Raw genomic sequence first — 16,402 nt, 5'->3', positions numbered from 1 at the left:
GTCCGGGCGCAGCCAGAGTTGCCCGCCTGTCCGGCACAAGTTAGGCAATTAAGGTCACAGTTATGAAAACGTAGGACACTAAAGAGGTCTTTCTACTCACTCTGAAAAACAGCAAAAGAAACATGCCCAGGGTGCCTGCTCATCTGTGTGAACGTGCCTTAAACATGCAGCAAGGAGGCATGAGGACTGCAGATGTGGCCAGGGCAATAAATTGCAATGTCCGTACTGTGAGACGCCTAAGCCAGCGCTACAGAGAGACAGGACGGACAGCTGATCCGGGATCGGTACATCCAAACATCACACCTGCGGGACAGGTACAGGATGGCAACAACAACTGCCAGGGTTACACCAGGAACGCACAATCCCTCCATCAGTGCTCAAACTGTCCGTAATAGGCTGAGAGAGGCTGGACTGAGGGCTTGTAGGCCTGTTGTAAGGCAGGTCCTCACCAGACATCACTGGCAAAAATGTCGCCTATGGGCACAAACCCACCGTCGCTGGACCAGACAGGACTGGCAAAAAGTGCTCTTCACTGACGAGTTGCGGTTTGGTCTTACCTGGGGTGATGGTCAGATTCGCCTTATCGTGAAGGGACGAGCGTTACACCGAGGCCTGTACTCTGGAGCGGGATCGCTTTGGAGGTGGAGGGTCCGTCATGGTCTGGGGCGGTGTGTCACAGCATCATCGGACTGAGCTTGTTGTCATTTCAGGCAATCTCAATGCTGTGCGTTACAGGGAAGACATCCTCCTCCCTCATGTGGTACCCTTCCTGCAGGCTCATCCTGACATGACCCTCCAGCATGACAATGCCACCAGCCATACTGATGGTTCTGTGCATGATTTCCTGCAAGACAGGAATGTCAGTGTTCTGCCATGGCCAGCGAATAGCAAGGATCTCAATCCCATTGAGCACGTCTGGGACCTGTTGGATCGGAGGGTGAGGGCTAGGGCCATTCCCCCAGAAATGTCCGGGAACTTGCAGGTGCCTTGGTGTAAGACTGGGGTGACATCTCGCAGCAAGAACTGGCAAATCTGGTGCATTCAATGAGTAGGAGATGCACTGCAGTACTTAATGCAGCTGGTGGCCACACCAGATACTGACTGTTACTTTTGATTTTGACCCCCCTTTGTTCAGGGACACATTATTCCATTTCTGTTAGTCACATGTCTATGGAAGTTGTTCAGTTTATGTCTCAGTTGTTGAATCTTGTCATGTTCATACAAATATTTACACATTGCTGAAAATATATGCAGTTGACAGTGAGAGGACGTTTCTTTTTGCTGAGTTTACATTACATTCAAATAGAGTGATGTAAAAAGGAGTCTCTGTTCTTTCCTAACAGATCCAAAACCAGACATTACAGTCCATTTTGATGGGTACTTCACCATCATCTGTTTGATTCCTGGATCCGTCAGTCCTGACACCACCTGTAACCTGTATGTTGGAGAGGAGAGTCAGCCATCCTTCACAGAAAAGATCTGGAAAGAAAAAGCAAAGCTTCCAAACAGTGGTTCTGTAGATTCACTGTAACTGAGAGGGATGTTATCAGAACTCTACAGTATGTGAGACGTATGGAGGTGAGCTGTGACTACAGAGTGAGCTCAGGACCAAACTCTCTCTCCCACGCAGTGATGGGTACAGCTTTACAGGTGAGTCATTATCTAAACAAATCTATCAGGGCTGCAGGTCTTCATGATCTGACTCACTTTGATTTTAGCATCTTCTTAGTATGACTATATTCATTCTGACCAACAAACTAAATACCACATTTCAATCAGAAATTCAGATTTCACGTCTGTGATCCAACAACTATACAGACACCTTCTATAGCAGGTTGGCTACACATTTGTGCTTTTATAGTGGCGCAGCTGTTATTTTTAAGCAAAGCAAGTTTCAGCAATAAGAATAGTTGTGTTAATGTGTAAATGAAGCTGTTCTGTTAGATAATTAGCTGTTCTATAGATATGACACCAGCCTCAACACCAATGCCTGGGATCATCAGCACAAGTAATAGAATGTCTGTGTTCATCTAGTGGAGTGTTTAGATCGTATCTATGTGCTGTTATACTTCTGCTGTTAGATAACATGGTGACTTCATTCTAGGAAGCTGTCAACAACAATCAGCACCTTATCTGTCCTGGAAAGACTTTATCACCTTATGAATTGGTCTTATCATCTCTATAATGAGGAGAAATATAATCTACCAGGGCTAGAAGCAATCTGTCCGTAGTGATTTTTATAGTCCTACTTTGCCCACTTTGAATAGACAAGTTATGAAGGTATTTCAAAAGGCCAACAACACCATGATGATCATTAATACGATCATGAATAAAATGCTAATTTCATTAATATGTGTTTTCTCAGTGGGTATGACTCCAGGTCCTAGATCTACTTTGCCTCCCAGCAAGACAGTGAGTCCTACAGAAGGTGTGTTGGGCCTCTAAATGACCATCTCTGCAAATAGTAATTACACAGTCAAGAGTTTAGATTACGGGCCTGTAAAATTAAGTGTCCCAAATGTGAATGTAAAACCTTATTCTTGTGTAATCATATTGCTTCCCACTAGTTTCAACTGTTACTTCTACCTTTACCCCAGAAACCACAGTGACACCAACTACCAGTAAGTAGATCCACCAATTTTAACTTTTTGAAAATACAATATCTTTGTTCACATTCATTCACTAAAGCTCTGACCGGTTAACTAAAAGATGTATTCATAGCTGCTTGTAATTTCAGTCCAGATTTTTAACCACTTTTAGTCCATCTGATTTGTAGGTAATGTGTAGAGTACTTCTCTTTTCTGCTTATTGAAAGACCTTAGATATTACATTAATTTACGTTTGTTCTTGTGTAATATGAGTAATCTCTTCTCACCAGGTTTGACCTCCCCTTAAACCCCTAGCACGACAGTGAATCCTTCATCAGGTCTCTTAGTCATCTTTATCTAGTTAGCATATAGAATAAAACAAATAGAGTAGCTTATCTTCTCCATGTTGAGTTTTTTCCCATCACAAATTTGCCTCATTACAAAAAGAGGTTGATATTTGATTGATTAAAATCAACCCATTTAGATGTATTTTTGTATAATCAGATCCAATGATTTGCTTTGCATCAGGGTCGACTGTTTGCTGTACTTTGACCACTGACACCCCAGCGAGTCCAACTGAAAGTAAGTATAGCCAATAGATTTAATTTAGCTTGCTTAATGTTTGTGTCTACTAAAGCATAAACCAGTTTTGCAAATATAGCCAAATGTAAATTCAGTCAAGGCTTTAGGATTAATCAAACAATTGGTCTCTTCTTAGAAATATTTGCATAACTCTGTAATTAAACTGTCCTTCTCTCTTGCATGTGCCCAGGAGGTCAAAGCTCAACAGAAAGTGATGTGGAATCAAACAGTAAAGAAAGCATTCTGTGTAAGTATCCTTTTCTAGCTGTCTTTTATCACACATATGAAAACAGAGCTGTGCACATTTTCTTAGAAGAACAATAATGTGGTCCAAGAGCTAATGACCTCTCCCGTTGTCATCATGTCACCAAATAGTGGGGCAATTATGGCAGGCAGCAGTGGCTTCTGGAGTGGGCGTGTTCCTGGTAGGATTGACAGCTGTCTGTCTCTGCAGGAGGACCAGTGAGTACATTAGATTCTGCATAACAAATCATTTGCAAATGTACCGTGCTGACATTAATGTAAGTTCCTTTGGCATGGGTTAATTTATCAACTCATTTTGATCATATTGTATAGATTAGACTATATTCAATATAATTCATTTAGCCTCATTTGTTTTTCAGAGAAAACCAATTCTCAGAGGTAAGAATTCCCTTGTGAATATGATGCAGATTGTATCAACCTTTAGTTCTGTATTGTCCATGATGAGATGTTCTTACCACAACCTTCTTATACTTTTATGTTGTACAGACCTACATCCAGACAGGATGATCACAGACAATGTATGTTCCAAACAAAATACATCAAACATACACAGGGATACGACTTACAGAACTATATACAGACATGTACAAACACTGTAAATCTAATTTTTACTGTGTTTCTGTTGTAGATGATTTGGTGTCTATGGGAGCGGTGAGCAGCGGAGTCATGGTGAGTATTCTACATTACAGTGGTATCTGTACACATATACCCCTCTGACAGAGGAGGCTGGTGGGATGAGTTATAGGAGGATGGGCTCAGTGTAATGATTGGAATGGAATTAATAGGACGGAGGCAAACAAATCAAACACATTAAAACTAGGTGTTTGACTCCATTCCATTCATTCCATTTCAACGATTACAATGAGCCTGTCCTCCTACAACTCCTCTCACCAGCATCCTCTGCTCCTCTGACTGTCTGATCTGAGGATCAAGACCTTAATGTTTCATTAGTAGTGCTTCAACATACGAATGTTCAAAGTATCAAACCAACAGCTATATTTATTTACAGATTTATATGGTCATTTATATTTATTACCAAATAATAAATGATTTCTTAATACATGAATTCATGTTAAACCTTGTAAATGTGTTCCTAAGTAGGTACAGAGTTTAGTCGTATGACTATTTTTGATCAAATAACCTACATCTTGCATTGGATATGTGTAGACCTCAGAATGACACAAAACCCACAAACACTTCCTGTGATACAAAGGAGGGTGCAGTTCATGTCACGAGTTAGAGATTAGAATAGACAGACAGTTTGTTAGACTGGAGGATAAAAAGTCTCTCTTCTCTCTCTTCTTCTCCCTCACTCTCTACTACAGGTGGATTCAGGAGATGCCAGAATCGATTCTCAGGTCACTTCTGTACTGTCCACGTTCATGCCCTCAGGTTTGTCCCTCAGATCTCGGGACCATCTGGAAGTGCACAGCTACTGTACATGCTTAAACGTTGGGCCTAACCTTATCAACCATATCAAAACACATATATGACACTTAAAACAGAAATTAATTTGTCAGAGCATCTGTGGAGCTTGAGAATAGAGCTGTAGATCTGCAGGGTGGTTTGAGTCATGAGGAGAAGTGTGAAATGACATCAAGCCCTGTTACTTGCACTTTTTCTATTTGGATGTTACCAACGCAATAGGGCAAACTCAACTAAGTAACACACATGCAATGTAGACATGTAAAATACACATGATCCCCCTCAAACACACACACACTCATACATACATACATACACAACCTCTTACTCATGGAATTGTCTCTCTCTGTGATGTGCAGGTAACGTTGATGTGGATACACAGGCATTTGCAAATGAACATGTAAGTAATGCACAAATGTCCTATTCATTGTATTATATTATATTGTTATATTATTATTATTATACATAGCATTGTTTTCACAGTCAGACTGACTAGAGGATAAAAGTATCTCTCTTTCTCTCACTGTGTTTTGACTTTCAGTTTAAGATTGGTCTTACATCCTCATAAAATACCCCTTATGAATTACATTAACTGTACTGTAGATTCAAAGCCCTAAAGTGAATTTGTTTCTTTCCTCTAGTCTGACACTTACCATGTATACAGCTCAATCCCCGACAGACCAGCAACCTCAGCCCAGCCGGATGGGTTGTACAGTCTTCTGTAGACACACTGAAACTACACCACTGGCTCTCTGTAGCTATGTCTCACACAAATACATTCTTTCTCACATGATATCCTTTGTTTATCACACATCCAGTTACTGTAAATAAGTTGCTTAACAGGTAATATATCTACTGTATTACACATAGACAACTGGTTTCTGCTACATGTCTATCCATAATATCTGTTACTGTGTTCATATTTTTATTTTGGGGTTTTTGGAGGGGTCCGGGGCATACTCTCCTTTGAGCATTTTTCTTATTTCTTTTCCCTAGTAAATGCTGAATCTACTGTATTTATGTATTTTATGTTGACTGTTTGATACCTCCTTCCATATTCAAATTAATTGTTGGATACAATTAATTTCCTATTGGGCAAAACATAATCCAAAACACAACCAAAACAAACTGCAATGCATACAAACTCAACTTTGTTAAGTCACAAACTTGATGCATTTATCGGGTGCAAAGAATATAGGACCAAAATACATAATGTTTGACTACTTTAATACACTATAAAATGAATTTGTCCAAATAACTTCTTGAATTGGGGGACTATATACATAAAGTACTTTTATATCTAAATGGTAAAACATACAATACCTTCAGAAAGTATTCCCACCCCTTGACCTTTTCCAATTTTTGTTATGTTAGAGCCTGAATTTAAAATATATGAAATTTAGATATTTTTTTTGTCACTGGCCTACACACAATAGCGCATAACGTCAAAGTGGAATTATGTAAAAAGAAAAAAAAAAGTGTCAATAAGTATTCAATTCCTTTGTTATGGAAATCCAAAATAAGTCGAATAATACGTTGCATGGACTCACTCTGTTTGCAATAATAGTGTTTAACATGATTTTTAATGACTACCTCATCTCTGTACCCCACACATACAATTATCTGTAAAGTCGGTCAGTCGTGAAGTGAATTTTAAACACAGATTCAACAACAAAAAAACGGAGGTTGTCTAATGCCTCACAAAGAAGGAAACTTATTGGTAAAAAGAAAGCAGACATTGAATATCCCTTTGAGCAAGATGAAGTTATTAATTACACATTGGATGGTGTATTAATATACACAGTCACAACAAAGACACTGGCATCATCCCTAAATTAGTTGCCGGAGAGGAAAAAACCCACTCAGAGATTTCACCATGAGGCCAAATCATTAGGGGACTGGGGAGTTTTTCAGGATGGAAAAGAAATGTAATGGAGCTAAACACAGGCAAAGTCCTAGAGGAAAACCTGGTCGAGTCTGCTTTCCACCAGACACTGGGAAATGAATTCACCTTTCAGCAGGATAATAACCTAAAACACAAGGCTAAATCTACACTGGAGTTGCTTACCAAGAAGACAGTGAATGTTCCTGAGTGGCAGAGTTACAGTTTTGACTTGAATCTACTTGAAAATCTATGGCAAGACCTGAAAATGGTTGTCTAGCCATGACCAACAACCAATTGGACAGAGCTTGAAGAAATTTGAAAAGAATGATTGGCAATGTTGCACAATCCACGCGTGGAAAGCTCTTAGAGACGTAGAGACGCAGAAAGACTCACAGCTGTAATCGCTGCCAAAGGTCCTTCTACAAAGTATTGACTCAGTGGTGTAAATACTTATCTAAATGAAATATTTCTGTATTTCATTTTTTATAAATTAGCAAAAAATTACAAAAAACATGTTTTCACTTTGTCATAATGGCATATTGTGTGTAGATTGGTGAGATTGTTTATTTATTTAATACATTTTGAATTCAGGCTGAATTAAATCTAAAATACTGATTTATGCAGCCAAATATATTTTTTGGGCTTCACTGTCCAAATTCATATGAAGGAGAGAGTATGACCAATAAATTACTCTGTTATTCAGATACCCTTACTTCTGCAACATTAGCTCACACTTGCTGTATGAGACTGTTGTTTACGTTTCTGCTCTCTGTGGTTTTGCTGTGAACAAGCTCCACATCTACGCCTCTATTCAAACAATCCTCTGACTCAGTCACACACCTTACTGTGAAGTCAGACTAACAGTATGTAGCTGTCTGACAAATGGCATTGTTCATCCCTGATATGGCTGGTCATCTGTTCTTGGTCGCCCTCCTTTTTGGTGAGTTATTTCTACATTTCTACAGTTTCATCATCTGTTTGTGCTACAGGATATTCCTCTTCTTCTATCCCCTCTTTTAGTCTTTTACTTTTTACTATTTTACTTTAGGAACTCTTGATAGATCTGAATCTCATGGCTATGATGAGTGTCTTGTATCTTATTCCTTTAATCATCTTATTTATTTCTCTCTATCATTATTTTACATTCTGTTCAGATAAGAATGACCATTGCTTGATCCCCATTAATACATTACAGTAGGTTATGCTACTTTACCAACTTGTGTGAAGTGTTCAGGTATCTCATGTAGAATTTATTTTTTAGAATGTCAGGCGATAACCTATTTTATAATTTCTAGATAGCTTGAAATCCATCAAAGCACAAGGTCAGTATCATAATTATGAGTTTTTAGTTACCCTGGAAAAATATAATATAATTTATTCTTATCATTCAAACATAACATTAGCTGATAACAAATCCATATGACACTATGAATTCAAAAGGAATTATGGATAAATGGTTAATACAATACAGTGTCGAAGGTTGGCAGTTTAAATCCGTATACAGTGAAAAATCTTCTGTCCAAATTCAGGGTTAAACAAATGTCTATAGCTGTAAACACTGCAAACACCGTACTGCTCAGTTGGTCCTCTAGAAATACGTTATTATTGTCTTTTGGAAAGAGCTGTTGCATGAAGCAATATATTATATCTCCATTATTTCCCATACTATCGCTGGGAATTATTCTCAAAGATCTTGGATCTGAAAACACAATGTGTGATTGTTTTATGTTTAACGGCTGACAGTACATTTCCCAAACCAGTAATAAAATACTCAGTTCCTCTGTCCTCTCAGATCTTCCTCAGCCCAGTCTGGAATATTTTTTATTTATGTTGTAATAAGCCATTACTTAAAATATATATTACACATACTATCATTATATGAAGGATTGGACCTTATTATCAAAATCCTTTAGTCTCAATAAACATGAAGATAAATGTTTTTAGAAATCCATCGACGCAGAGTCACCCTGCGCCTATCACTATTCTTGGTAAAATAGTATTATTATTATGAATACACTGATCTGATTGGCTAACTGTAATCAGATTGGAATATGTAATGTCATGCTAACATATACAAACGATTTATTTCTTACTCTTTGAGTTTTCAAATACAGAATGAGGTGTGTATTCTCATTAACCTACAGTATGGACAGTTATTGATGTGTTCTCCTCACAGGTGAACTGCAGAAACCAGACATTAGTGTCAATGATGAATCTTCTCATGACATCACTATTATTTGTGTACTTCCTGATTCTGTCAGTGATGGTCGTAGCTGTAACTTGTATACTGGAGACCAGCCTCAGGCCTACAAAGAGGCTTGGGTCAGGAGATTTAACACAGCATTATCCAAACTATTCTGTACCTTCAGTGTTACTAAGAATGATCTGTTCAGGCATCTGCAGTTGGAGAGAGATGTGAGCTGTGACTAAAGAGTGAACACAGGATCACACTCTCTGTCACGGTTGTCTATAGGATCGGAAACGTTGCAATACATAAATAACTGAATAAACAAAACAACAAACCGTGACGCAGAGAGAAATAAACACTACTCAAAAAATAACAACCCACAAACACAAGTGGAAAAAAACCCTACTTAAATATGATCTCCAATTAGAGACAACGAGGACCGGCTGCCTCTAATTGGAGATCATCCCAAAACCCCAACATAGAAATAGAAACTTAGAATAACCACATAGAAATAGATAACATAGAAAACCACCCAAAAACACCCCTTGTCACACCCTGACCTACTCTACTATAGAAAATGACATCTTACAAGGGTCAGGACGTGACACTCTCTCTCTCCCCGCAGTGATAAATACATTATTACAGGTAAGATACTTACATAAAAAAATACTGAAATATTTATTATATGTACATTTTTTAAGTGTAAAATGGTACAGGCAAAAACTGGTTGAATCAATGTTATTTTCACGCCATTTCAACAAAAAATTACAACGCTTTCCTTCTGATGACATTAAATCAATGTGGAAAATGTATTGGATTTGCTGAAATAATTTGGGGAATGTTTGTCTTTTTTTCACCCTACTTGAACCTCAATCCAATGACATGGCTGAAATGTTGTTGATTTCTCTTTGAATTCACATTAGCTGACAACTCAATCAAATGTAAATCAACACTAGGTGTGGAACTGACGTCTGTGCCCATTGGACAAATGCTTAATTTATTGTTAATTTGTTTTGAACAGATCAATTATCTTTAACTAATGTTTTTAAATCATAGTCCAAGTTCATTCGAAATAGTTAAACAAATCAAAAGTCCATGTCATGTTTATGACCATCATGATTTGAACTTGCATTGTGAAAGACTGTAGGCTCTACAGTATATTTTTATATGCTGAATAGTGTGCCTTGTACTTCATTAAGTCGTTGTCCTCTCCCAACAGGTCAGAAACCAAATATTACAGTCAGTTTGAGAGAGAACCTCATCATCACCTGTTTAATTCCTGGCTCTGTCAGTTATGACACCACCTGTAACCTGTATGTTGGAGAGCAGAGTAAGCGTATTTTTAGAGCACACATCAGGAAGACGAAACACACAGATTCCAAATGCTGGTTCTGTCAATTCGCTGTGGCTGAGAGTGATCTGATCAGACGTCTTCAGTCAGTGAGGAGTAAGGAGGTGAGCTGTGACTACGGAGTGAGCTCAGGACCAAACTCTCTCTCTCAACGCAGTGATGCGTACAACTTTACAGGTGAGTCATTATCTAATCATTAAGAATCTATCAGTGCTGCAGGTCTTCATGATCTGACTTCCCTTAAAAAAATTGAGTATGACTATAAGCATTCTGACCCTCACTCACCACCACCACTCACTCACTCACCACCACTCACTCACTCACTCACTCACTCACCACCACCACCACCACTCACTCACCACCACCACTCACTCACTCGCTCCTTTTGAGCATAGCATCTCCACATATGGTTTTCCACACTGTGTTCTTCTGGGCCAGGTCCCAGGCTGATCTGGTGTTGAGTCCCAGGTTGTGTAGGTCGTCCCCAACTGGTCGGACCACCTGGCTCTCTGTCTTCCTCTTGGGCGTGGCCTGTTGGGGGATGGCTCCTTGAGGATGAGGGCAGGCAGGGAGCTACTGCCAGCAAATAACATTCTGACCCACAAACTAAAGACCACATTCCAATCCTAAATGGTTGTAAATCTAGTGGGAGTTCACATCAGTGATCCAACAACTATACAGACACCCTCTAATGCAGGGAGACAAAGGGGTTTAGCTTTGGTAATGTGTAAGTATAACTGTTGGAGTGGCTTACTCTGTAATTCATTGTGTTGATGATGGAGGATGTTGTTTAGAACACTTTACATTAGAAACCTTAAGTAATTTTGTTCATATATATGAAACCAGTATCAACACCAACGCCTGGGACCATTACCACAAGTATTACAATTTCTTTGTTGAACTGGTTAAGTGTATAGATCATGTCTGTGCACCGTTAAGCTTCTGCTGTTAGATAACATGGTGACTTCATTCTAGGAAGCTGTCAACAACAATCAACACCTTATCTGTCCTGAAAGACTTTATCACCTTATGAATTGGTTTTATCATCTCTATAATGAGGAGAAATATAATCTACCAGGGCTAGAAGCAATCTGTCCGTAGTAGATTTTATAGTCCTACTTTGCCCACTTTGAATAGACAAGTCATGAAGGTATTTCAAAAGGCCAACAACACCATGATGATCATTAATAAAATGCTAATTTCATTAATATGTCTCTAAATTACCATCTCAGCAAATACCAATTGTACAGTCAAGGGTTTAGATTACGGGCTGCAGGGCCAGATGGATTACCAGGACACATACTGAGAGCATGCACTGACCAACTGGCAAGTGTCTTCACTGACATTTTCAATCTCTCCCTGAATGAGTCTGTAATACCGACATGTTTCAAACTGACACCATAGTCCCTGTGCCCAAGAACACCAAGGTAACCTGCCTAAATGACTACTGGCCCGTAGCACTCACATTGGTAGCCATGAAGTGCTTTCAAAGGTTGGTCATGGCTCACATCAACACCATCATCCCAGAAACCCTAGAACCCAATATAACTCACATACCGCCCCAACATATCCACAAATGACGCAATCGCTATTGGTCTCCACACTGCCTTTTCCCACCTGGACAAAAGGAACACCTATGTGAGAATGCTGTTTGTTCACTGAAGCTCAGCGTTCAACACCATAGTTCCCCTTAAAGCTCATCACTAAGCTAAGTACCCAGGGCCTAAAATCCTCCCTCTGCAACTGGATCCTGGACTTCCTGACAACAACACATCTGTCTCGCTGATCCTCAACACAGGGGCCCGTCAGAGGTGCGTGATGAGTCAACATGTACTCCCCTCTTCACCCACGACTGCGTGGTCATGCATGTCTCTAACACCATCATTAAGTTTGCCGACGAAACTATGGTGGTGGACCTGATCACCGACAATGATGAGAAAGCCTGTACGGAGGAGGTCAGAGACCTGGCAGTGTGATGCCAAGACAACAAGCGCTCCCTCAGCATGCCCCAATTCACATCGACGGGGCTGTAGTGGAGCGGGTTCGAGAGCTTCAACTTCCTTGGTGTCCACATCACTGACAAACTATCATCGTCCAAACACACCAAGACAGTCGTGAAGAGAGCACAACAAAGCATATTCTCCCTCAGGAGACTGAAAAGATTTTGATATGGGTCCTCAGATCCTCAAAAAGTTCTTCAGCTGCACCATCGAGAACAGCCTGACTGATATCGTCATCGCTTGGTATGGCAACTGCTCGGCATTCGACCGCAGATGTTAGTGTGTACGGCCCAGTACGTCACAGGAGACAAGCTTCCTGCCATCCAGGACAACTATATCAGGTGGGGTCAGAGGAAGGGCCTAAAAATTGTCAAAGTCTCCAGCCACCTAGTTATAAATTGTTCTCTCTGCTACCGCATGGCAAGCGGTACCGGAGGGCCAAGTCTAGGTCTAAAAGACTCCTTACCCAGGTCTTTGTATTCTTTTTTAATCACATATGTGCCTAATTACTAGAAAAGAGGTTGATATTGGATTGATTAAATCATCCCATTTAGATCCCTTATTGTATAACCAGATCCAATGACTTTGCTTTGCACCAGATTTGACTGTTAGTCCTACCTTGACAACTGACACCCCAAAGAGTCCAACTGAGAGTGAGTATGGCCACACAACTTTTGTTTATTGGTGTTGACTAAGTTGTGATGTGTATTAACTGTTAACAAACCATCTCTATCTTGTATGTGAACAGGAGGTCAAAGCTCCACAGACAGTGTTGTGAATTCAAACAGTCAAAAAATAGTTTTGGGTAAGTGTCCTTATTTAGTAATCCCACAACAAAAATACACTTGTCTTTTCCTGCTAGCTCTGACTTTACTGATAACTACTTTGTTGAGGGAAAATGTACTTGCTACGATTGTGATATGTTGTTGCCTCACCTAGCTATCTTAAGATGAATGCACTAATGTAAGTCACTCTGGATAAGAACCTCTGCTAAATGACTTGTTGTCGAAATTACCATCAGGGACACCTGAAGTGAATATTAAATGAATCATTCTTTATTATCAACAAGCTGGAGAGGTTCCAACAAACTTAATGTACCATAGTAAACATCGGGTCGGGAGCTCCGCCGGAGAAGTCCCATTAGTTGTCTTATATACTGCTTAAACAGACATGTTATATTTGCAAGATTTAGTTAATTCATTATTCATAATTCATTCATCATTAACGTTTGGTTCATGCATGTGACCAACCAATACCTCACGAGGCTTCTTCTCTTCAAGCTGAGACCTTTAAACTGAGACACCCTTTTCGGTTTTCAAAACAATGTTCTTGGCGTACTACCAAATTGCTTCTACTGATCATTACTGGGAGGAATCCTCACTATCCATCAGTCACTTGCCTGAACCCAGTCCAATTGGTTATTAGAAAAGACAAACATAACATTTTCCTCCACAGACTCAAATGTAAAATGTTTAGCTGACTACCTGTCTTTTCTCACATATATACAATAAAGGGGTATTCTAACACCTGTCTACCATTGAAGTATTTACATTTGGATTAAGAGCTAATGACCTCTCCTGATGACATCATGTCACCAAACAGCGGTGCAATTATGGCAGACAGCAGTGGGTATGGCTTCTGGAGTGGGCGTGTTCCTGATGGGATTAACAGTGAGTACTTCTGATTCTGCATAACAGATAATTTGCAAACATTTTCCTTCTCATATTAATGTAAGTGCCTTTGACATGGGTTAATCTTTCAACTCCTTTTGGTGATATTGTGTAGTGTAGATATTCAACATCATTCATTTAGTCTAATTTGTTTTTCAGAGAAAACCAATTCTCAGAGGTAAGAATTCCCTTGTGAATATGATGCAGATTGGATCAACCTTTAGTTCTGTATTGTCCATGATGAGATGTTCTTACCACCACCTTCTTATACTTTTATGTTGTACAGACCTACATCCAGATAGCATGATCACAGCCAATGTATGTTCCAAAACAAAATACATCCAACACTGCACACACTACTAACACAACTAGACACACACGTACAAACACATATCTAATTTAATTTTATTTATTTTCTGTTGTAGGTGATTTGGTGATGGGAGCTATGAGCAGTGCAGGCATGTTGGATTCAAGGGATGCTGGGATCTATTCTCTCATCACTTATGTACCGTCCACGTTTTTGCCCTCAGGTGAGTTTGTAACAGAATGTCTTCTGTCCCCGTCTTCCTGACCTGAGACATGCATTTGTGACCCTCAGCACAATAACACTTGGTCACTCAATGCCAGCCATACTAACTTAAAATGTACTAGTGAGAGCTTCTTGAACCCCCCCCCCCACACACACACACACACAAACACACACAGACACCAAACCTCTCACTTGTGGCTTTGTCTCTCTCTGTGAGTTGCAGGTCCTGTGCAGCAATATGCAAATGATGTAAGTACAGCAAAAATAATAACCCTGGATATACTTACATACTTGTTTTTTTTACAGACAGACAGTCTGAGGGATAATAAGGACCTTTCTCTCTCTCTTTCCTCCAGGCTGATTCAGAGAATGCAGGGGTCTACAGCCTGATCACTTCTGTACCATTCACATCTGTACCACCAGGTTTGTCTATTTAACTCTATCCCATAGATTCATATCATGTAGAGCTTTTTATAGGACTCAAAGTTGTTTAGGCTTGGATTTTGGTCTGAGGTAGTCATATCAGTAACCATGTATGTATATAAGTTATACATAAGATAATGTGTTAGAGCATGAGAATAGAGCTGTACGTCTACAGGATGGTTTGAGTCAGGAGTAGAAGTGTAAAGTGACACGCAGAACCACACCCACAGTGACGCGCACACACACACACACACACACACACACACACACACACACACACACACACACACACACACACACACACACACACACACACACACACACACACACACACACACACAGGCTCCCTCTGTGTTGTACAGGTCCTTTAAAAGAAAATGAAAATCTGTCATCTGAAAACGACAATGTAAGTTAGAATCACCCACTGTGTTTGGTGATTGTTAACGACTCTCAGTTTCAGATTGATGTTACATCCTTTTAAATGACATTACATTTACAGTACTGTAGAATTAAAGGACTGAAGTTAAACTGTCTGTTTCTTTTCTCTAGTCTGATACGCACCACGCATACAGCTCAATCCCCGACAGACCAGCAACCTCAGCCCAGCCAGATGGGTTGTACAGTCTTCTGCAGACACACTGAAACTACACCACTGGCTCTCTGTATGTCTCACAGAAATACTGTTTCTTTCTTTTTAAATAAAGGATGTCCTTTATTTATCACACATTGTGTTACTGTAAATAAGTATCTAATACATCTACTGCAGTGCCGTTTCTATCTGTAGCTGACATCCAGTAAGCAGCCGCTAGAGGCCCCTCCAGAGAAAAACGTAGGATAGTAGAATACACATGTGCAGTTTAGAAATGTGGTTCTGCATCAGCAGTTTTCTCTTGTTATGTCAGTCACTGACAGTCACTCAATTATCCCATGTCAGCTAAGATTTTATAGATTGCTTGGGAAGTAAGTCTCGCCAGCTATCTAAGCCATGTAGTAATGTCCAAATTACTGCCCAGGGGCCCTGACCTCCAGGGGGCACCCATTGATTTTGTTAGTCACTCTCACTCAGATATCAAATGAACATGGCTTAAGTCATGGCCAAATGTGTAGAATTGCAGGAAATCATTTATAAAATGTCTCTCAATCCCTTGGAAAAATGTGTAGAACTGCAGGAAATTAGCTTTAAAACTGCAAAGTTCTCTCCGCCCAATGGCAAAATGCGTAGAATTGCAGGACATTAACTTTAAAGCTCCAAATGTTTCTCTCCGCCACCATGAGCGTGGCCACTAAAATGTTTTGTCTGCGAGGTGGGCAAATCTCGCTTAGGGCCCCCAAAATGCTTGGAACTGCCGTAATTTACTGTTTCACACACGGACACCTGGCTTGTGTTGCATGCCTATCCATAATATCTGTTAATGTGTTGGTATTTTAATTTGGGGATTTTGGAGTGGTCCGGGGCATACTCCCCTTAACATTCTTAAGTGTATATATTCTGTATTT

At 39.9% G+C, this 16,402-nt stretch overlaps 1 protein-coding gene across 1 annotated transcript; it reads left to right on the top strand.

The window, feature by feature from the left end:
* Positions 1-9,716: 9,716 nt before the first annotated feature.
* LOC123732748 (uncharacterized) lies at positions 9,717-15,405 on the top strand. The gene is made up of 8 exons (XM_045712003.1): positions 9,717-10,460; positions 12,883-12,936; positions 13,032-13,088; positions 13,886-13,953; positions 14,113-14,131; positions 14,379-14,483; positions 14,706-14,731; positions 14,839-15,405. The coding sequence occupies exons 1-8, from the start codon at positions 10,100-10,102 to the stop codon at positions 14,917-14,919; spliced, it is 771 nt and encodes a 256-aa protein (XP_045567959.1). The 5' UTR covers positions 9,717-10,099; the 3' UTR covers positions 14,920-15,405.
* Positions 15,406-16,402: the final 997 nt, after the last annotated feature.

Source organism: Salmo salar, unplaced genomic scaffold (genome assembly GCF_905237065.1).
Source record: "Salmo salar unplaced genomic scaffold, Ssal_v3.1, whole genome shotgun sequence".
In the NCBI taxonomy this organism is placed as follows: Eukaryota; Metazoa; Chordata; class Actinopteri; order Salmoniformes; family Salmonidae; genus Salmo; species Salmo salar.
This window is presented reverse-complemented; position numbering and strand designations above follow the sequence as displayed.